We start from the raw sequence: 20,211 nt of genomic DNA, 5'->3' as shown, positions 1-20,211 counted from the left end.
AATAGCGTCCTTTATTTTGTTGTCATCTTTACTGCAGAGTTGGTTTTTTTTTTAAAAAAATCAATCCCTGGTCTAGCAAAAATTTCAGTAGCAACTATGTACATTTAGTACAGGCTTAAACAGTGAATGTTTATTGGGGACTGTATGTGCCAAGATTGAACTTTTTTTTTTGCTCCAGAAATGTTGTAGTAGTTTGTACTTAAAGCAATAATTTGATCTTTTCCACTTTTTTCTTCAGTGCACCGATGCCTTATCTAATTGGCGTCCACTTAAGCTTAATAGAGGTAGGTTTACTAAACACTGCTGCATACCGGTAAGCATGAGATGTGTGCACCATGAATGATAAATTAAATGGAAATGCTTCCCTGGATTTTAGCATACAGAATTACAAAATTTAAGCTTCAGATGCTTTACAAAGTAAAAAAGGTCCCTCTTTGAAATCTTGCTTTTGAAGTGTTTTATGGAGACATGTAAGCTCTACATCATGATTTCTGTGTCTATTTAATAGCTCACTGGTAGGTTTTTTCTGCCTTTTTTAGTGGTTCAGCAACAGACTTTCCTAGTAATAAGAACAGTTAAAATTTATTTGGGAGTCACCATCAATCAGAATTCAGCATCATTCTGATTTCCCAGATAATTTACACTCCTGTCCCTCTGAAAATCTAAGCCTAACATTCATCCCATAACATTCAAAACTATTAATTTAGAAATGAATTTTTTTTTTGCCAAAAAGCAGGAGGTAGCCTTTTCAGATTTAAACATACAACAAAATAATAGAACTCCCTGAAGCGGTAAGTAATAGCTGGGCCATAAATAGCTTTGCCTCTTTCCATAACTATATGATGACACCATTAAGCCTACGTGTGCAGTCTTGATTATCACACAGAGTAGGTAATTGATTTGGGAATTTTATTTGATTTACACTTCCGCTAAAGCAGTTTCTAAGGATCAATTCACATTTGCGGGGCTGATTAGGTGGCTTCTCCCTGAGTCTGAGCCACTAGCACTTTTGTATTTCCAAAAAGGAGCCTTCTACATGTATACTTCTGAACGCTAGGCATAGCCTTCTGTTCTCTTAAATCAAGTTCTTACAATCGATGAATGCAGATCGCAGTATCTTGACTAGAATCTTTTTCCTTATTCCATCAGAAAATAGTGAAACAGAAAGGCTTGCTCTGAAAAAGTCGTCACTCAATTCCTTCTGGAATTATTTCCTGGACTGCACTATTACGTGTTACTGTAGGACAATGTAGAGGAGAGTTCTATCATTTTTCCTGAAAAGAACAAATTGTTTAATTCTTAGCTGCTAGTCATGTCCATTGATGAAAATTGTTTCATCCATTCTTCAGTAATGCTAGTAGGCATCGCCTGCCTGGGACTTTCAGAAATCTGCTAACAATTACTTAGTTTTCTATTTTTAATCTGATTACATGATTAACACCCCATCTTTCACAAATATGAGAGAATCAAACGTTGTTATAAGATATGTATAGTTCAGTATATGTAACTGTTTTGTGTAAATCTTGGTTTTTCAAGAATTCACTTCTTTGAATATGCGTGTATTTCAGAGATTATTACTATAACTGTACTGTTTGATGAAGAGGAAGTGTTTTTAAAAGCTAATCTGAATCCTGTCTAATTCACAAATCCCACATGTAAAGCTCAATATGTTGTCTTTACCATTATTATCCTTTGTAAAATCATCATTTCTAATCTAGCTCATTGCAATAAAAATGTGCTTCAGGAGGATACATAGTAAAATGCTTTTCCATTCTTTTTTTTTTTTCTTCTCTTCTTAACAGAGAGTAAAAAATAGATCGCTGGAGGATGTGGTTTTGCTAAATGTTGACACAAACACTCTAGAAACCCCTTTTAATGACCTGAACAACCTACCTGGTGAAGTGGTGAGTCTTACCGATATTTCATTCCTTCTTTCTTATATAGATACTTGAATTACTAGTAGGTTTTTTTGCCTGGTTTTGCTAACTGCCATGAAAAGAATAAGGGGGTGAAAAGCACCAAGTGTAGACCTCTATATTTGAGATTTTTACCTTTTTGACAGTTGAGGAGATGTTGAATGGAACATCGTATTCCTTATTGTAAAAGTAGGATCATAATTATAAAGCTAGCTGCATTCATTAGGCATAGCTGCTTTAAACGCAAGAGTCTCTTCATGTCATCTTAATCATTATATTACAAAGTAGGCATTTCTGTCTGCCTAGTGGCATGTCTTGCAAAAGAACGAGAGAGTTTTTGAAGGCAAAAAGAAGAAGGGGGCCAATTATCGGCTTCTGCTTCCCTGCCACCTGCCAGCGTTTTCCTTTTAATTAATGATCTGATGGCACTGGTCAATATAATAAGAAATGCTTGTACAGTTGGGGTCAGAAAATTCAGGCTTTGATCTTCTTCAACTTTCTGAAACATTTATTTGTTTTCTCTAAATTATTTCAGTTTTATTTTAATCTCTTCTATCCTGCTGAGGGCTGCGTGAATGAAAACCTGTACTGTTTGTCATTTGCTTTGGCAGAGCAAAGACTGCTTACTTAGAATTCTATTTGTAAATTAAACTGCAAACCCAGTTTGTCATAAAAGACATCTGATCCTTTTGAAATGACGAAAACTGTCTTTTGTCTGTAAAGGATGATAAATTAAGTGCCAGTTCTTTCTGGACTTTGATCTTGCAGAGGGTGTCCCCCCCACTTTTTTTTCTTACTGCCTATAGGGGAACATATTCTGTATATCATTTTAAATAGTCACAAAATTCACTTACCTTGTTTTTCCCAATAGAGCTCTGAAAGAATATCATTGTGAAACAACAGTTTTGATTATCTAGTTATAGATGCTCAAGCTATCACAAATGGTTGTGAGCACAGAGAATTTTATATCAAAATGTGAAATGAAAGAGTTATATATTTTGAAATTGTAAATCATAAAAACAAACTGTCTTAATGTAAGGTGCTGCAGTGACGTACTGTGTCTTTTGGTTTTGTTGGTAATTTGTGTGTATTTGGTACAATAGAAATCAAACTCTTGATGATTATATTAATGTCAGTTCCCTTTGATTTTAATGATGTTAAAATCTAGACTTTTTATAGATCATCTGGTCAGTCTTTCTTTTGACTGAGTATCAACTATAGTTCAGAAATGTAAAAGTCTAGATAAATTATACTGATGTTTTTGTGATTTTTATGTTAGTGTATGGAAAAGTATACACATACACACATGCATGTATATACAGTAATTTTGACTGTACTCTATCATTCAAGAGTATAACAAGTTAACTAAAAACTAAGTATTTTTCTGGTGTGTCAGTAATTTTAACTGACCTTGCATTCAGTGAATAAGGTTGAGGTTATAATGTCATGGAGGTACATACCTCTTGTCAGATAATATCTACATGCAGAACTGAGAATTAGGCATCTTCTTCCATAAGATACTGGAGTTGTAGCTGGAGGTCCTTCGAACAGTAAAAATGGACATTTGTGCAATGAGAGGGACTTCTCATGTGTTTTACAGATGCATATCGAAATGATCTCTAAATGAGTCAGCTAGTATGAAGAAAAATCAGGATACAGATCTTCATACTTTAAGTAGTATATTCTCCCCCAGGATATACGCGTGTTACTATTATTAATGTTAATCAAGGTTACCCAAGTGTATAGACTATACAGGAGACTTAAGATACTTCATTCCATATCTAATATAGAACAAAACAGAGCAATTATGTTTTATGTGAAATATACTTCACAGAATCACAGGTTGGAAGGAACCTCAGGGATCATCTAGTCCAACCTTGCAGAATTTGAGGATTTTATAATTAAGCTTTTAATTCAGATATTCCCATCTCTTCCTCTACTTCAGTTGTAAAGCAGTTTAAAACAATTGAATGGAAAGCATATGCAACTGTATTTGGAAAACCTGGAATCAAAAGGCACAGACAACGTCCGTGTTTGGCTCATAAAATGACAAAATTCTTGTCCATCTTTTGCATTCACGAGGAGCAGTGCAACTTCTAACACCTCGATTAAAAAGTATAAGCCATAGGGGTGTAGAGTCACAATGGCAAGTTAGACTCAAAACATTAAAGCAAATGTCAAAGTTACTTAAATATGTGAAGCATTTTAACCTCTATAAATAAACGTCATAAGCATACCTACAAAGGTAGTAAAACTTCTGATGAAAAAATATAGTAAGTACCTCTGACGGGTGTTAAAATAAAATGAAGAACTGAAACTATAAAAGCAGAAAGTCTTGCTATCCCTTTCAAAAACTGATTCCAGGTTGGTTAACAGCCTAACAAAAGAAATGCAGTATTTTCAGAATTTTCCAAAACTGTTTCTGGTGTCCAAAGGAAACTGAGTGATTATTTTCTTTATCAATAATCCCAATGATATCCTCACAGCATTGGTATTTAATAGTTTACCCATGTATAAGTAATGTGTCTATTAAAATGCTCTGATCGTGATTTTTTTCATGATAAATTCAAGATCGAAAAAACATTATTATACGGCAATGTCTAATAAACTATAATAAATTAACTGAGATTGAATGATTTTTAAAAATGCCTTTAACTTAAGCATTTAAATTATAGTTACAGGCTAGATGACTTTCTATGCATGTGAACTCTATTATTCTGTCAGACTGACCAGTGGTCTTGACTGTGCAAAGGTCAGTGGTCACAGTTGTCCTGAATTACCAGTCCTTTTTTCATGTGGACCCTCTGCTGTGTTGCATGCTGTAATCTTCTTAATGGCTTCATTCCAATATTCACACATAATATTTTAGATTTATTGACTGTTAGAAATACTACCATGCCAGTAGCAGTTCCGCTACTCCTAAGGTATTTAAAATTGGAAAAATAAATCAGTGCAAGACTTTCAGGAATCCTTTGTTTTCTTAGTGGGGGGAAAAAACCCTCTTTTTCCTCTCTTCTGACAAGAACACTTGTTTTTAAATTTCATCATTTCACTGTGAATTTGTCTATTATTTTTTAATTAAAAAAATGAAAATAAGTAGCTGCTACTGTGGGAGTAGATTTCCTAATACAATAATACTTAGATCACCACTTTAATAACGTAAGACTTTAGACAAAGAGCGTTTGTGATGTATATAAATTGGTGGAGACCATAGACACAAAGTTATGAATTTTGGGCCTGATCCTGCAATACCTGCTTGCAGTTAACGCTGGCAAAAAGACGACTACTTTGCTCAAATTTAAACACTTTCAGAAAAAAACTCAGAGATTTGAGGGCATCACGTTTAGCAGCTAAGTCTTACTGACTTCTCCATAGACTAAGCAGAACTTTTATAAATATAACCTTCAGAAAACTGTAGGCTTTATAGGTTTTTAGCATCTTCTGTGATCGTTAAATATTGTTAACCATAAAATCTACAGAGCTGTTGAAAGATGCGTAGCCTTTGTAGCCATGGTGCCTACACACTATGGTGCAATACAGAATCTAAATGAGTTTTTAGAGTTTTAGTTTTGAGATTCCTAAAGTCACAGGATTTTAACACCATAAATTGGGCATGTAAACATTACTGTTCTAAAAGCAGCATTGGAGAAGTAGGCTGTAATCCATGTAGAAAATTAAACAGTTACTTTATAAAACAATTATTGGGAGTGCAAATTATTTCTGAAAATACAATGATTAATAGTATTACAAAGAAGCTATGGTCAACATGTAACAGTGCAACTAAGATGATCTTTAAAAAAATTTAAATATAATAATGTATTATGTTTTTCCATCAGAACATAGCAAAAAATATTGCTAATATACTTTAGAAACTCAGAGCAGCCAGCAGTGTTTGCAGTGCTATGAGGCAACGGTTTATTTTGAATAAATTCTTAGAGTTGAGGTTCTGTTGACCCTCAGTATAGTTTTAGAAGATAGAACGTGAGATTTAAAAGTACAACTAGTTTTGAAAACATTTGCATGTAGGTAGTTGTTTTCATCTAAACAAGTATTTGTGATTAAATGCTGGAGGGCTATCTGAGATGCCTACACCCTGTGCATGTAGATAACATCAAACATGTAGAAGCCCTTTCGTTAACAGTATTGATATAAATCGTAGCTGATTCTGTTTTGTTGTAAGGTTTTTGTTTTGTTTCTCTTCTCTGCCATCTTCTCTCACTTTCTCGCTGATGAGAGTGTGCTTACTTTTATAGTGGCATGATCTGATGGGGAACACCAAAAAATAGGTCAAAGCATAACAACTGTCAGTAATACCCGAGAAATACCTGGATATCTTGTTTTCAGAGATCTGGTAGTCACTGGGAACCCCAGTGCATGGTTCTGCATTTCTCAGGCAACAAATGTTTTGAGTACTTCTATATGTGCTTGAATTTATATGTGTGCTTAAGTTTTGGCAGGGGCGAAGGCTTTGATTAATAGTTACATCATTTTGTTAATTTATTTTTTAACTTTATGTGCAGTTCTATTCTTCTGCTCACATGAATATTGAAGAGATATTAGTCATGCTTTGTTTCTGATCAGATAGTTGTATTTTAGGAATCTTGGAAAGGACATAGGGTGACTATTTGAAAAGATTCTATATTATTTTTTAATGACCAACTCAATATGTTGCTACTAACATACGAAAGAAAAACCACATATCGGTCTCATGACTTTCTAAATCTCTGAAAAACTATTCTATCAATTTAAACCTTCCTGAAGCTCTGATTGCTCTTCATCGGTAGTGTTTAGCAATCCAATGAAGTCACCTTCCTGTGAGAAGCTGTTGCTAGGAGAAGATAAAACCAGTTTGCTTCCAGTGTAAATTAATAATGCCATTTCTGAAACAGATCACTACTGTCTTCCAGAAATAAATTTTAACAGCATTCTAGCCCCTGTGGTTTGTTTACAGTTCTTTATTTTTAAACTTTGGAAAAGGCTATTTCTGCTTAAGACATGCAAAGAAGGGAGAGAAAAAAGTTTGGCGCTCTTAATCATAGATGGATTAAAGCATATATGAGGAAAAGATTTTGATAAAGATGTTGCTTGGTATTTTTTTGGCTTGGTGTCAGAACTGTGTGTTTTCTTTGAAATTTTAAGAGCTAGTAACGATATCACCCAAAGGGGTCTCACACTTCCTTGGTTTTAGGTTCATGGATCTAAACAATGACAATTCTGCTGTGCACCAAGTCCTTCCAAGTAGTGCAAAGCACCCAGTCTCTTATCTGTGCCTACTGTATTGACTGTACTAACTACTTTATCAGACTATCTTTAATTTAACTGTGGAACTGGGAGAATTTGCTGCCAACCTACCCAAACGTGCAGCTTGGGTTTGCCATCACTTGGTGGGATAAGCACTGTCCCTCTGTATGCATGTTTGCTGACCTCAGCTTGAAGGAAACGTAGGCAGGTCTCAACAGTGCTTCAGCCAGGACTCTGGTTGTGACAATGGGGAAATCACGGTTGTGGACCATGTTATCTCTACAGGCTTTTTCTTAAGCGCACTGTGCTCCTAGTTCTTCTGCAGAGGAATCTAATAGAGCTCTTCCTGCCTTTTAGAATAGCCTCCTGAGAGAAGCAAGAGTTGGAGGAACTTTCTTTGAACAAAAAGGCACAGCCTTTTTGAGGCTAGAACTCCCACCAGGATGGCAGCACAAAAAAAGAGCATCTGACTTACACATTTTTGTGCTGGAGAATGTGCCTTCAAACTACCAGCCCATTGGGATATTCTTAATATTCTTGAACTAGTAACGTACCAATGCTGCAGTGAAGTGGGAGATTTGTTGCTTTATATTTTTCTTTTTAACACGTTTTTGCCTAAAGCATCCTGTTTATCGATTCATGTTAGGCTACATAGGGCCTGCCAGAACTAAGGAAATCAGAAAATACCATTTTCCTTCACATCCCTCACTTTGTCCTGTAATTCCTGTGCTCTACATAGTCTTTGCCCCTTTCTTCTCTGACCCTGTTTTATTGTCTGCCATTATTTCCCTAAACTCACAAGGTATAATTTAGAAGAATGTGGATTTAAAAGAAGGTAGATAATTTTCCACCTCTTCCCTGCCTTGTATTTAGAAGATGCTTTGTCTGTCATGGCAGAGACCACATTAAGGCTGACAATTCTTTTTTTGACCTCATGTTACTGCTTTTGCTTTAGTGAAACTGGGCTGGTGTTGATGGGCACATTTTTGTTATATAAAGGTTATAGAATTTTTTTTTCCCCTGGAATTAAATAAACCTTATTTTTAATAACTTTAAAATAATGATACAGTACAGAGAAAAAAAAAAAAACCCAAAACATGCATTTATTTTTTTCAACCTTGAACTGCTTAACTGGTCTTTGTACTCAGATTTGTACTTTTTTTTTTTCTTTTGAGGAAAAAACATAAGTGAACCTTGGTGTATGCTTTGCATGGGCTAAACGAATCAGGCTCTAAACTTTTATCGAGATCTATGGAGCTTGGATATAAATTGAAAAGATCACAGCTATGGGGAAAAGACCTATACTGTAAAGGCCTTTCTGCATAGATTATGAACATCGTAACTCAATAATTTTTTTTTTTCAAAACTATAGTTATAATTGGACCCAATGGGGGTCTCTTTCTTTGATCAGATCACAGTAACTGTGACTTTACACTGGAAAATGTCACTACTGTGAAGGTTTATCACCTGTAGAGCTGGTCTTTTCTCTGATGCCATGTTCAGTTCTCATTAGCATTATTCAAAGTTTAGTTGTTAATTAGGTTGACACTTCAATTACAATCATCATCTACAAGAGCAGTCAGGTCTGCTTGCATAAAGAAACAAAAAGATATTCATTCTTGCATATATTTCTATAAGAATGAAAGCTGTTTTGGTGATAGTTTATGTTTATAAAGTTCTGTTTAAAGAGTAACTAAATGTTACTTTGTATAGTTTTTAGTGACTTGCTTTATATTGGGTATATTGCAATACAAAGGGGTGCAGAAACATGTATTCAATGTAACAGGAGTTCACTTATGTTGAAAATTAGGATAATCTAGACTATAACTGGGTGTAATTCTACATATCTTTAAGGAATACTGCAATAATTCCATAATTATATGATGTTTCTCCAAAGTATCTCCAAGTAAGAGTCATCTAAATTAGTATTTCTAATTTTTTTCCAATTCTATAGAATCAGTGATTGCTGTTTGCCAAGTAAGAAAAGACCTCCTTAAAAAAAAAAAAAAGTAAAGCACTAAAATAAGAACTATTTTTTTTAACTATAGGTGCCTCATAGGAATTATTCTTAGTTTTTTCCCTTTTCACATGTTTTGTCTTCTAGGACAATTCTAAAGACAATGTATCACTGAATTTACACAAACTTTTCTCAACTATTTGACAGTGGTCGCAGCTACTCCCATGATGCAGGAGAAATGATGTAAGATAGTAATTTGATGTTAAAAAAAAATCCCTAAAACTGAATAGTAAGTGACCATTAAGAGTCCTTAAAAATAAGCCTTCATAGTATAAATAAAAAAATATCTAGCTGTCTTCATTAAAAACAAAGAGGTACATGTTATGATTGAGAGAAAAAAAAATCTGCAGAAAAGTGGCTCTCATACAGTTTACTGTAAAATAATTAAGCTTATTTATGTCAAGAGGCCTTGGGAAAAAAAGAGAGCATAAACCAATTTGCATTAGCACTCTACCATCATCCCCTGCTTTCATTTCAATTAACAGACCAGCAGGTGCTCTTTGCAGTTAAAAAGATAAGCTATCAAGGAGGAGGATGAATTTTTGGATGACCTGTAGACACCATGGTTTGCCTGCTGATTGGGTTCATACCTCGCTGTACCAATTTCTGAGGTGTTAATTTAACTGTTCCACTCTGTCATGCAGGTCTCGGCCTTGAAAAATAAACTGAAAAAGCAGTCTACAGCTACGGGTGATGGAGTAGCCAAGGCCTTTCTTCGGGCACAGGCAGCACTGTTTGGATCCTACAGAGATGCACTAAGATACAAACCAGTAAGGCTTTTTCTTCTCTTTTTTTTTTTTTTTTTTCCTCCCTTCCATAATTTATAAGAATACAGTCTAATTCCTTGCAAAGAAAATATGAAATGTTTTATCCCAGTCTGAAACATTTCCAAGAAAATGGTTTAAATCTTACTTTATGTAAGGATATGTTGGCAATTTAGAAGACACTACCACCTCCTAATGGTGAGATGTATTGAAAAAAACTGACTTGGATGAGTATTTTTCTTTCTTACTTGTATTCCTTTTATAATTTACTTAGTTTAAAATCAAATTGTATTAATGAAGCTACTTACACACAGCTCACCTGGGTTAATGTAATGAAGAACTGAAGAGGTTGTGCCTTTCAGACTCCATCATTTTTCACCGTACCAGTCCAGAGACTTTGTGTTGGAGGCCAGAAGCTTTTTATTTCCTAGCAGACACCAGATATGAGTCAAACGTGCATCTATTCTATTATATACTTATCTCGATTCCACTGAGAAGTTAGGAGAAAAGAAAATCTGTTTCATCCCATCAGAACTTCAAAATTTGTATTTCTGGTGTTTTGCTAGTACTGGGTAGATTAATGCGTTATGGGCTTTCATCCTTTCTGGTTTATGAGGGTGGCACATATTGAGCCTACTAGATATAAAATAATTTATCAGAAACAAATTAGAGATTCATTTCATCTGTCAGTCCAGATTCTTTTCCTACGATATTTGCAAACAACTGATAGTAGTTCCACTTGATAAAATGCATTGAGGTGACATTGGCTGAATCAGATGCTGAGGATACGATATCTGGCAGTCCGATGGATTCAGATATTTATTGAGATTTGATAGGAGAAAATCATCCTTGCTTGAGGTGTCAAGTTTGTAAAACTGCTGGTGGATGTGTGGGTGCATGGGTGGATGCTTGTTTGGGGGCAAGGAGGGTGGTGTATTCTGTTGTTTGGTAAGGAACTATGTGGTAGTTCTTGATGGAAATGGATAGAATCGTTATTAATTCCAGATGAGGCCTTTTCCTGGAGGAAACATTAAAATTCAGTATGGCAGGGCCTTCCTTCTACCCAGGTGGATTTCTTACAGGTAGTCTTTTTTGTCCTGAGTGTTTTACAAGTTAGCTGTCTGTGCCAATGGTAACAGTTGTTCTTGAGGTTAGAAGTAACCCATGCAGAACTGAAGTAATGTTTAAGGTTTAGTTCAAGTATTTGTGTTCAGCAGTCATTATAGTTTTATGTCATTATGATATGGAAAGCCAGTTTGCATACTATATTGAAATGACTGTACCTGTTTTCAAAATTGCTAGAGCTCAACACAGTACTAGATTCATTAAAACAAATAATTCCAACAAAACAGATAGTTGTCATTTATTCCAGTGGCATTATCTGACATCACTTCAGGAGGGGTTATCTAATTTGTCTCTTAGTCTAAAGGTGAGGACACTGGTCTGTATCAACTCACGGCAGCTTGAAGTAAGAGCTGTTAAGTCAAAAAGTATCTTTATCTACATTCGATATATGCAAACAGAATGACGTCAGTGTGGTTGATATCCTTACCTCTGTTCTGACCAGAAATAGGCTCCAGTCAGTCCTTTGTTTTGGTAAGTTTGTTGAATTGAATGTGCAACTTCTTTAGCATTCTGGTTAGCATCTCTGTTGAAATGAGCCTTCCTAAAAACTGATTTCCATTGTATTTCAGTTTATCTGTTGGCATATCTGAGATATCTACATTTGCACTGTATTGGAAGGCATGCACCATGCCTCATTTCAACTGGCAAACATTTGTCAAAGTGACCTTTGCAGTCTTTCTTTCTGCCTTTTTTTTTTTTTTTTCTGGGGAGTGGGATGGAAGTGGGTGGGGGTGGGGTTGGCTCCACTGACAGCATATAAGAGAAGATATTTATGAAACTATTGTGGCCTGATGGGATGTTTTTTTATATGGTTGATTTTTTTGGTGGTGTGTTTTTTTTTTTTTTAAAGATATATTATTTCATAATATCTTAACAGGCAGAAGTCTGCTGGCAAATACCAACATATCTTGGATTGGCATCAACTTGTCCAAAGACAAAGCGTATAAAAAGAACCCAAGCGTGTTTAAAAAACAAAACCCAAACAGAAAAAACAAACCCTGTTATTTTGACCTGTGTTCACATTGTTTTCACTAATTTTAGTATTTTACTGATTTTTGTTGCAATAGAAAAAATTATTAGAAGCTGAATTTGCGCTGGATTAGTAGAAACTAAGAGGAGCTGTCCCATGATTGTTCAGCTCATTTTACATGAGCCTTTTGAACTCAGTTTAATGCATTGTGAATTGGGAAGGTCAAAAAATCCCATCACATTTATGGAATCATAGAATTGTTTAGATTGGAAAAGACCTTTTAAGATTATCAAGTCCAACTCTTAACCTAGCACTGCCACATCCAACACTAACCATGTCCCTAGGCACCACATCTACACATCTTTTAAATACCAACAGGGATGGTGACTCAACCCATTCCCAGGGCAGCCTCTTCCAATGCTTGACAACCCTTTTGGTGAAGAAATTTTGACTGTTTCAGGACAACTTGTCAGGTGTCTCAAAACTTGTGAATTGTTTTTGCAAAAAAAATACACCCCTTTGTTGTGGAGTCTATGGTGCTAGATCTAATAGGGAAATCTAAACTGTAGCTGTGGACTTCATTTACATTCTTTCAGGAGCTCAAGTAGTATTCATGGAGAAAATTCGTAGGGGGCGTACGTAAATGAGAATATTTCCTATATAGATTTGAAATACTTTTGCTATAAATAAGCTTGTTACGTTTTCAGAATCAAGAACTAAGAGGTTTTGGGGTACCATTTTTAGGATTGCAAACATCCTGACGAAAAGTAGAAGAATGTGTTTGGATAGTTATCGATTGCTTCTAAGTTGAAAAATATATTTAAGTGAACTATTTTCCTTGCAACTGTGTGTTCTGTATGATTTTAGCTTGAAACATGAAACAACTGTCATTAATATTCACTCTGAGTAAAGAACAGCTTTGATAGTGTCTGTACTCATCCAACACTTCTCTTCATTCCAAACGCTGTTCATCACACTGAACACTCGTTCTGTGCAACTGTTTGTTTTCAGCACAGGACAGATTCTCCTCAGTATAGCAATATGTCTTGAACAAACGTCTAGCAATTATTGAAAAAAAGTGATTGGTGAAAGGGAAAATGGGAAGCTTCAGGGGTGTTGGAAGGAGTTCATGGGACTCCAAAATACCATATGGAAAATTTGACTACTCTAATACAGACAGGAAATGTGACATGTAATAGATAAAGGTGATCATTTTTGTGTGTGTGTGTAATAAATGATAAAAAAAACCTTAATCCAGTAAAAGTTTCCAAGAAAAGTGGAAATAGTTGTTTTTTTCTGATTTAACCAGGATACTGAAATAAAGAAATCAGTCAAATTGATAGAACTGCCAAAAGTATTTTTATAATATGCTACACTTTACATTAGCAAACATCGCTTAATAAGAGTGGATCTGTAGAACAAGACAGTACAGTTGGTGCTAAGGACCTGACATCCACACAGTATGCATTTCTAGCTTTATTGTGGTTCTTATTTTAGTCTGGTGTTGAATTCTGAATACCCATGAGTAGCTGGAGCTCATTTTCTGCTTTAGTTTGATTCAGGAGGAATCCAGCTACTGCATGGTAGATGGGGATGATTGAAAAAATTCCTTATAATAACCTCTTTTACTATCTTACCACGGTTCCAAAATTTTGTTAGGGAAGAGAGAAAAAAAATAAAACAGATTTTTGTCTTTATTTGCTTCACTATTATTTGATGAATGACCGAAAAATAATCCAGAAGAAGATTGTCATCAGTAAAATAGTGAATTAGGATGTTTTTGTATATAGTCCCATTCATGTAGAGGACTGCAATCCATTTTGGTAGGGTAAGGTGCATGGACTTTGAGGGGCAGGAGTGTGATGTGTGTCCAGCAGTGCAGACCTACAGCAGTGGCGATGAGGCCATTCACACTGTTTGTCTATAAGGAGCCCTGGCATATGGAAGGGCAAGCGGTCAGTGCGTGGTTGTACTTGCCCAGCTAGCAGCTGCGGTCTGCAACGTCAGCGGTGACAAACAGTTTTGATCACAAGAGTCTAACCCTTCTGAGGCATTGCAGAGATCAGTGTTGTGACATAAGTGCTTCTTATACCATGTAAATTCATATACAAATCCAAATTATGTTTACTTTGGGTGGTCAGAACTTAGCCTTGAACATTTTGTGGCTCCTGTTTTCTTCAGGTAGTCCAGCATTTGGGAATTTATTGTGGAATAAGATTGCGCGCCCCATGTTTCGGAATTGCGTGCATAGGTGGGACTAAGATACAAAGATTACAGTTGGGCAGTTTGTGTCATTTGGTCAATCAGTGTATGTGCAACGTTGTGGTTTTTTTCTAGCTATTTTATTTGACACATTCTTTATGGGTCATTTTTTGGCATCCTGCCTTAATCAGATAAGAGCCACGCTGGTCAAACATTTCAACAACTCTGTGGTGGCAAGGGAAGACGGGCCTTACACATGTACTTGTGCAAAACTTGCACGTGAAGGCAAAGACTAGTAATTTTTTTCCATTAATCATATACAGTATGGTCAGTTAATAAAACACTATATGATATAAAGAATTCTTAAATGGGCGATATTCCCACTGACAATCTAGGTCTAGAGAGGGAAAAGTAGGTAAGGGAATGAGGAAGAAGCAGAAAAATAATGAGTATAAAATTATTCACCATGATAGCGATTAATTTTAACATCATCAGGAAAATAAGCAAAGCAGAAAAGCTGTGTGTTCTTAGGCAGCAAACATCAAGTGGATATATAGGTGTGATTTTTAAGAATTCTTTTTTTAAAAAGAGGTAGTTCATCATGGCAAGACAAATTTATTTAAAACATATTTCAAATTTAAAAATCCTCTTTATGGAATCTATTAAATATTATGGAATATAAGCAACAAAAACTTTGAAAAAATGGCTTTTCTTCAAGAATTAGCTAACAAAAATTTAAGTAGTTGAAAAAAATCACCATTTTGGGGAAAGTTGTCCTCAAAGCTCTTGATGTTACAACAAAAGAAATAAACTTTGTTTTAAGTTACGGTGGTTGTAACATCACTCATCAGAAATGAAGAGCAAAGGCTAATGGCTTGCTCTGGAATGCTCAGCAGTAGGAGTTCATGGTCTCATCAGCACGCCAGGGGTGCTGAGATAACTTCCAGCTTGAAGATAGCCCAACCTGTCAGACCTCACTTTAACTGAATGCTCACTGGAGTGCTTTGGGCCAATACTGACACTATTTTAAGTGTTGACATTGGCTCGCCATCAGATGCAGGTATTGTATTCAATATACAATAAAGCAAAATATTGCAAATAAATGTTGTATTAGGAAAACTTAGATCTTTTAAGATTCAGAATGCACCTGAATTACTTGAGAATGCTTGAGTAATGATAGCTTAAAATTGAGTTTCAGAATGAAGCGTTTTGGGGACAGATATCTCTTGACCAATGGGCATTGACTTGTTTACCTTTCCCCCAAGAGTTAGGCTTAAAGAGTATAGAAACAGAGTAATGAAATGCCAGAACATAGTTTGTGTTTAAACCCAGAACCACCCTCTGTAATATCTATTATGACTATTTATTGTGAATTTCATAAGAATTTTATTTTACATGTTGAAAACCATTTTGTTTAATTTTTCTTAAGGACTGTAGTAGTCCTTTATTGAATATAGATATTGTATTAATAGGAGTTGTTGTAGGTTTTAATTGTGACCATAGGTTGCAAGAAATTTGCACATTTTGCAGAAATTTGTTTGTAATTTTAAATGGCACCTTCCTGAGTAGAATCGTAGGTCATACTCAGTTATCCCCTGGCCTTCATCTCCGAATGTCATGACAACGGCTGAACTTTCAGCTTTGTACTTCCTGTATTTTTAACAGAGGAATTTTAATATCAAAACCAAAATGGTGTTTAATGTTTTTTGCGTGTGGTTTTTTTTTAATAAATGGTACAAACCCAAAGAAGCTATGCCCATACCTACCTACCTTATACTCTTCATTTAATAAGTGAGAGCTATCATATGAAATAGTATTAATTACAGCAATAGTACAAATAGTTGGTATGAGTCGTCTCATGATAGAGAGATATGAATGTTTTCTGAAATAAAGAATTAAAATGTTTGTACTTCTTGTTCAAGTTAACTAGCACTAGATTTAGAAAGCACAAACGTACCTTTTAATCTAGATTATTTTTCCTTTTAAAATGATCATGCTGTTTTAGCTCACTGTTTTCATGTTTCATCGAGGTCTGTATAAATAGCTTGCTTAAAATGTGAATGTAGCTTAGAGTAAGAAATTCCTGCTGTGTGTGGCAAGCCATGAAAGGGGAAGAAAATTCTATAGCAACTGTTGTTAAAAGGACAGATATCTTGTTTGGGCATAGATTGTTGGTCTGAGTATTAGCCGTCTACTTTTCAGTATAGAGTCCCCACTGGGTTTTGATCGAATTTGTTTTGAAAGTACATTGTAGATCAATACGACAGGGGCCATTTGATGGTCTAGTAGTTAAATATCAGTGGAGCATTCCTTCAAAACTCATTTTCTAAACGTACCTGGTTGTGTATTTGCAGAAATGAGAATGTTATAAGCTTTATCTATGAAAATTCCTAGAGCTATTTCTGTGTATATTGATTCAATAATTTATTTTTTTAAATAGCACTTCAAAAGGCTTTGTGGTTACAGTAATAATCTTGAAGATTTGTAAAAGTTTTATTGGAAAACAATTTAGTTGTTCAGAGCCTTGAGCAATTAAAAGAGCTAAGAATTAATTGTAATATTTAATGCAATTTCAGTAAAGTTACAGCAGTTACCCTGAGAAAACTTCAGTGTGGAATTTCTACAGGTTTCAACAGATTTTTCTCATTTTCATGTGCTGAACAGGTAGGAGCTTTAAACCTACTACAATTTTTAAAGCAACCTTGCTATCAGTAGGTTCAAATAGCATAGACGACTTTTGGATGTGAACTCTTTATAGATCTAAATAAATTTTCAGCTAAGGAATAGCTTTGGTTATTCCATCTCTGCACTGTACTGATAAGAGAACAGACGCACAAATGCATGAGTGCTTACTAAGTGTCTGAAGCATCCAGTGATTAAAGGAAAGTATTTAGGAAAATATTACAGCCATGCACTAGAAATGTGTGTTGAACTACCATTTCCTGGCATTCTGTTACATGGCTCCAGCGGGAGAAGCGCCATCAGGTAAAACTATCTGACTGCTTGCTCTCTCTTCCCAGGCTGATGTGAAAGGGAGAGCAAGCATGCCTGTTTTCTATTCTGCTGGGAGATAACCCCTCCTTTTTCATCTTTCCCAAGACAATTGGGAAAGTAGCAGTGGAGACATAGCTTAGTTTTTATTCTTCTAAATAGAATATTTTTAAAATACTATTTTCTCTCTTTGGTCCTAAATTTAATGTTTCATAGTATATCATGAGCCATCATCTAGTCAGTTCTGCACTTCCACAAAGCCTCTGTATTTCCAGAAATCATTTCTTTGTGTAACAACAACAACCACAAGTACTAACATATAGATAAAAATAAGAAGTTGTCATAATTTGCTGCCTTGAAATTTTTTTGGAAGAATGACAGAACCGAGAAGAGGCTCTGCCCTCAGGAACACTGTCTCTTGTACCACCATATCTCACTGGAGACTATTTCATTTGTTTTGATGCACTTTGAATTTGCTAAGTAGCTTGGGGTCATCTTCTTAAGACAAGAGTCTTTGGGAGCTCAAGAATAAGCTAATGCAAAGTGGGTCAGAAAGGCAGTGCTATTTAAAGTACTACTAACATTTCAAGCTATTTGGCAGATCCAGCGTGCCCTGCAAGTGTACAGTGTTCACCAGTTATCTTGGAACTAAGGACTCCAAGTAGATGGAATAACTTGGGTGCTCTGGAGACTTGATCGACATATTGTACTGAGATGGGTTCATATGACAGCATTCCAGCTATCCTGTGAAAGGGGAAGGGTTATTTTAGGTAAAGGTATAGCTTCTACCTCTTCCAGTGAGATTTCTTTTATAAAATCAGAGGTTCCCCTAAAGAACTAAGGTTGTAAAACCTAAAAACAGACATGAACTTAAGTACTTTGCTGAGTAGAATTGGACCTCATAAAAGAGAGACTTAAAAAGAGGGAAGCTTTTGATAGTGTAAGAATAGGATTTTAAAATGACATCACAGAGTTTTCACTGGAACATTTCCTTGGATCATATTTGAACCATTTAAAAATGAAGTGCAAGGTGTAAAGAGGAGTTGAAAATTATTTAGAGCTACTCCACCAAGCTCACCTAGGTCACATGCAGAAAACAGTTTGTGATATTCTGGAAGTACATAACTGCAGAATCAGCCAGAACGATAGGAAGACGCATGAAGTAGCATCTGTAGTTAAAGTTTAACAGGCCTAGGAGCAGAAAACTCTGGTGATCATGGGCATGAATAAATTTGTCTTTAAAGTGGCTAACAGTTGGAGGTATTGTGAAGATCAATACAGCAGCTGCCTTTGATCTTTTTTCTTTTGAACGGCTGAGTTGTCTTTTATTCTGTTTTGGGATTGCACTCTATTTGTAGCTTTTGGGTAGTAAAATATTCTGTGGTAGATCTAGGTGTGGCATTTTGTTGGGTTCCAAATTTTCTGTCTTTGAGACCTTCAGTAATTGTTTCTAACCTAGTAATTATTTTGATTTTGTAAACTTGGGTGAGAGGCCTTTTGGCTTTATGATGAAACCAGTTCATGCACCTTGATCACTACCCAAACTTTGTAATGTACCTATTCAGTTAAGTCAAACAGCCTCAAGTATTTATCACAAAGCATTGACAAGAATAACAGAGTTGGAGAGAATGCTCATCAGAACTGTCCCGTGGTCTGTGCACACACTGAAGATAGCAAATTTTAATTAAATTAAGGAGTAACATAGGAGTCAATTTGATGGCTTATAAATAATCTTATTAATATATTTTATTTTTAAATAAGTGCTGTTTTCAGTAATAATTTTTTCAAAGAACAATTTTCAATGAATACTTGTTTATCTTCTTTCATCATCAAAGTGTTTTGGTGGAGGTTTTTTTGGTAACTTCAGGCTATGCGCTTTTCCCATGGCGGGTATATACATTTTATGGTATTAAATGTTGATCTCATCTGTTTAGACTTTCTCCATAGCAATGTTCCAACAATTTAGTAGCTTTTGTTTTGCGTAAAAATAAAATAGATGTTTATTTCAATAATTTCCTTTTAAACCAGCAGTATATTTATCAATCTTACGTTTTGGTAGAATAAACCTAAAAATAATTTGGTGCAGGTACATGTTTTTGGACTGAATTTGAGTTTTGGTTTACTAGTATTGCTGGTTTAGCATGCTGGGGAATCAGAGTAATCAAGAACAATAATGTATGTTAAATTATTTGAAGCAGTGGACCTGTTCTTTCTCAAAATTGAACCACTTCCTTGAAATTTTTAATGAAGAGTGCTATAAAGGTAACATGAACCAACGGTAAACCACTTACTTTATCCTTGCGTATTTTGTAGACTGTCCTCATAAACTAGAGGTTCGATTGCAACATGTATTTTGAGAATTGTTTAAATATTGTATAAAGATTTGGGGCTTTTTTGTTGTTGTCTACATCTGTTTAATGGGATGCATGCTTATCAAGATTGCTTGAAAGGGAATATTTGTGTGTATTGACTATTAAGAAAAAATAAATTCATAATGAAGAATTTTAAATAAATCAGCATATTTGTATACTTTAGTTACCATTTAACTTTTTCTGTTTGAATTTTTTAGGGAGAGCCTATAACTTTCTGTGAGAATAGTTTTGTGAAGCATCGTTCCAGCAGTACTAAGCAGTTCCTGGAAACTGCTGTTAATCTTCAACTGTTTAAACAGGTATGAGAGCATAAATGACCCATTTTTAATGATTTTCTCTTAAAACATATGAATTTTTAAGTTCATTTGCCTTTCTGTCAGCTTATGAAACTCTGGGATAAAATATAAGTGCAAGTACTTTGTGTACAGTCAGTCATCCCAGTTTTGTTGTGTTTTAAAATCTTCAGTTATAGTTAAAAAGGGGAAGGGGGTGGCGGGAAGTCAAAAAAAAAGTAACCCCAGGGTGTAGAGCCAGTGCAGCATCTCTTCAGAGCCAGTCAGCAACGTATCTAAACAAGAAAAATCATGGATCTCCCAGCTTGATGGTTGAACTT

The 20,211-nt window shown here is 35.2% G+C and overlaps 1 protein-coding gene across 5 annotated transcripts in view; it reads left to right on the top strand.

Moving 5' to 3' along the window:
* The window catches only part of DENND1B (DENN domain containing 1B), a 169,366-nt gene that overhangs the window by 110,279 nt on the left and 38,876 nt on the right, over window positions 1-20,211 (top strand). For all 5 annotated transcript variants that reach the window (XM_064454763.1, XM_064454762.1, XM_064454764.1 and 2 more), the window contains 4 exons: window positions 239-284; window positions 1,803-1,904; window positions 9,819-9,944; window positions 19,796-19,897. In XM_064454763.1, the coding sequence (XP_064310833.1) occupies window positions 239-284; window positions 1,803-1,904; window positions 9,819-9,944; window positions 19,796-19,897 (376 nt within the window). The remainder of the gene's footprint in view (window positions 1-238; window positions 285-1,802; window positions 1,905-9,818; window positions 9,945-19,795; window positions 19,898-20,211) is intronic.

This window comes from Phalacrocorax carbo, chromosome 6 (genome assembly GCF_963921805.1).
Source record: "Phalacrocorax carbo chromosome 6, bPhaCar2.1, whole genome shotgun sequence".
NCBI lineage: Eukaryota > Metazoa > Chordata > Aves > Suliformes > Phalacrocoracidae > Phalacrocorax > Phalacrocorax carbo.
Note: the sequence above shows the minus strand (reverse complement) of the source record. Positions and strands in the feature narration are given on the sequence as shown.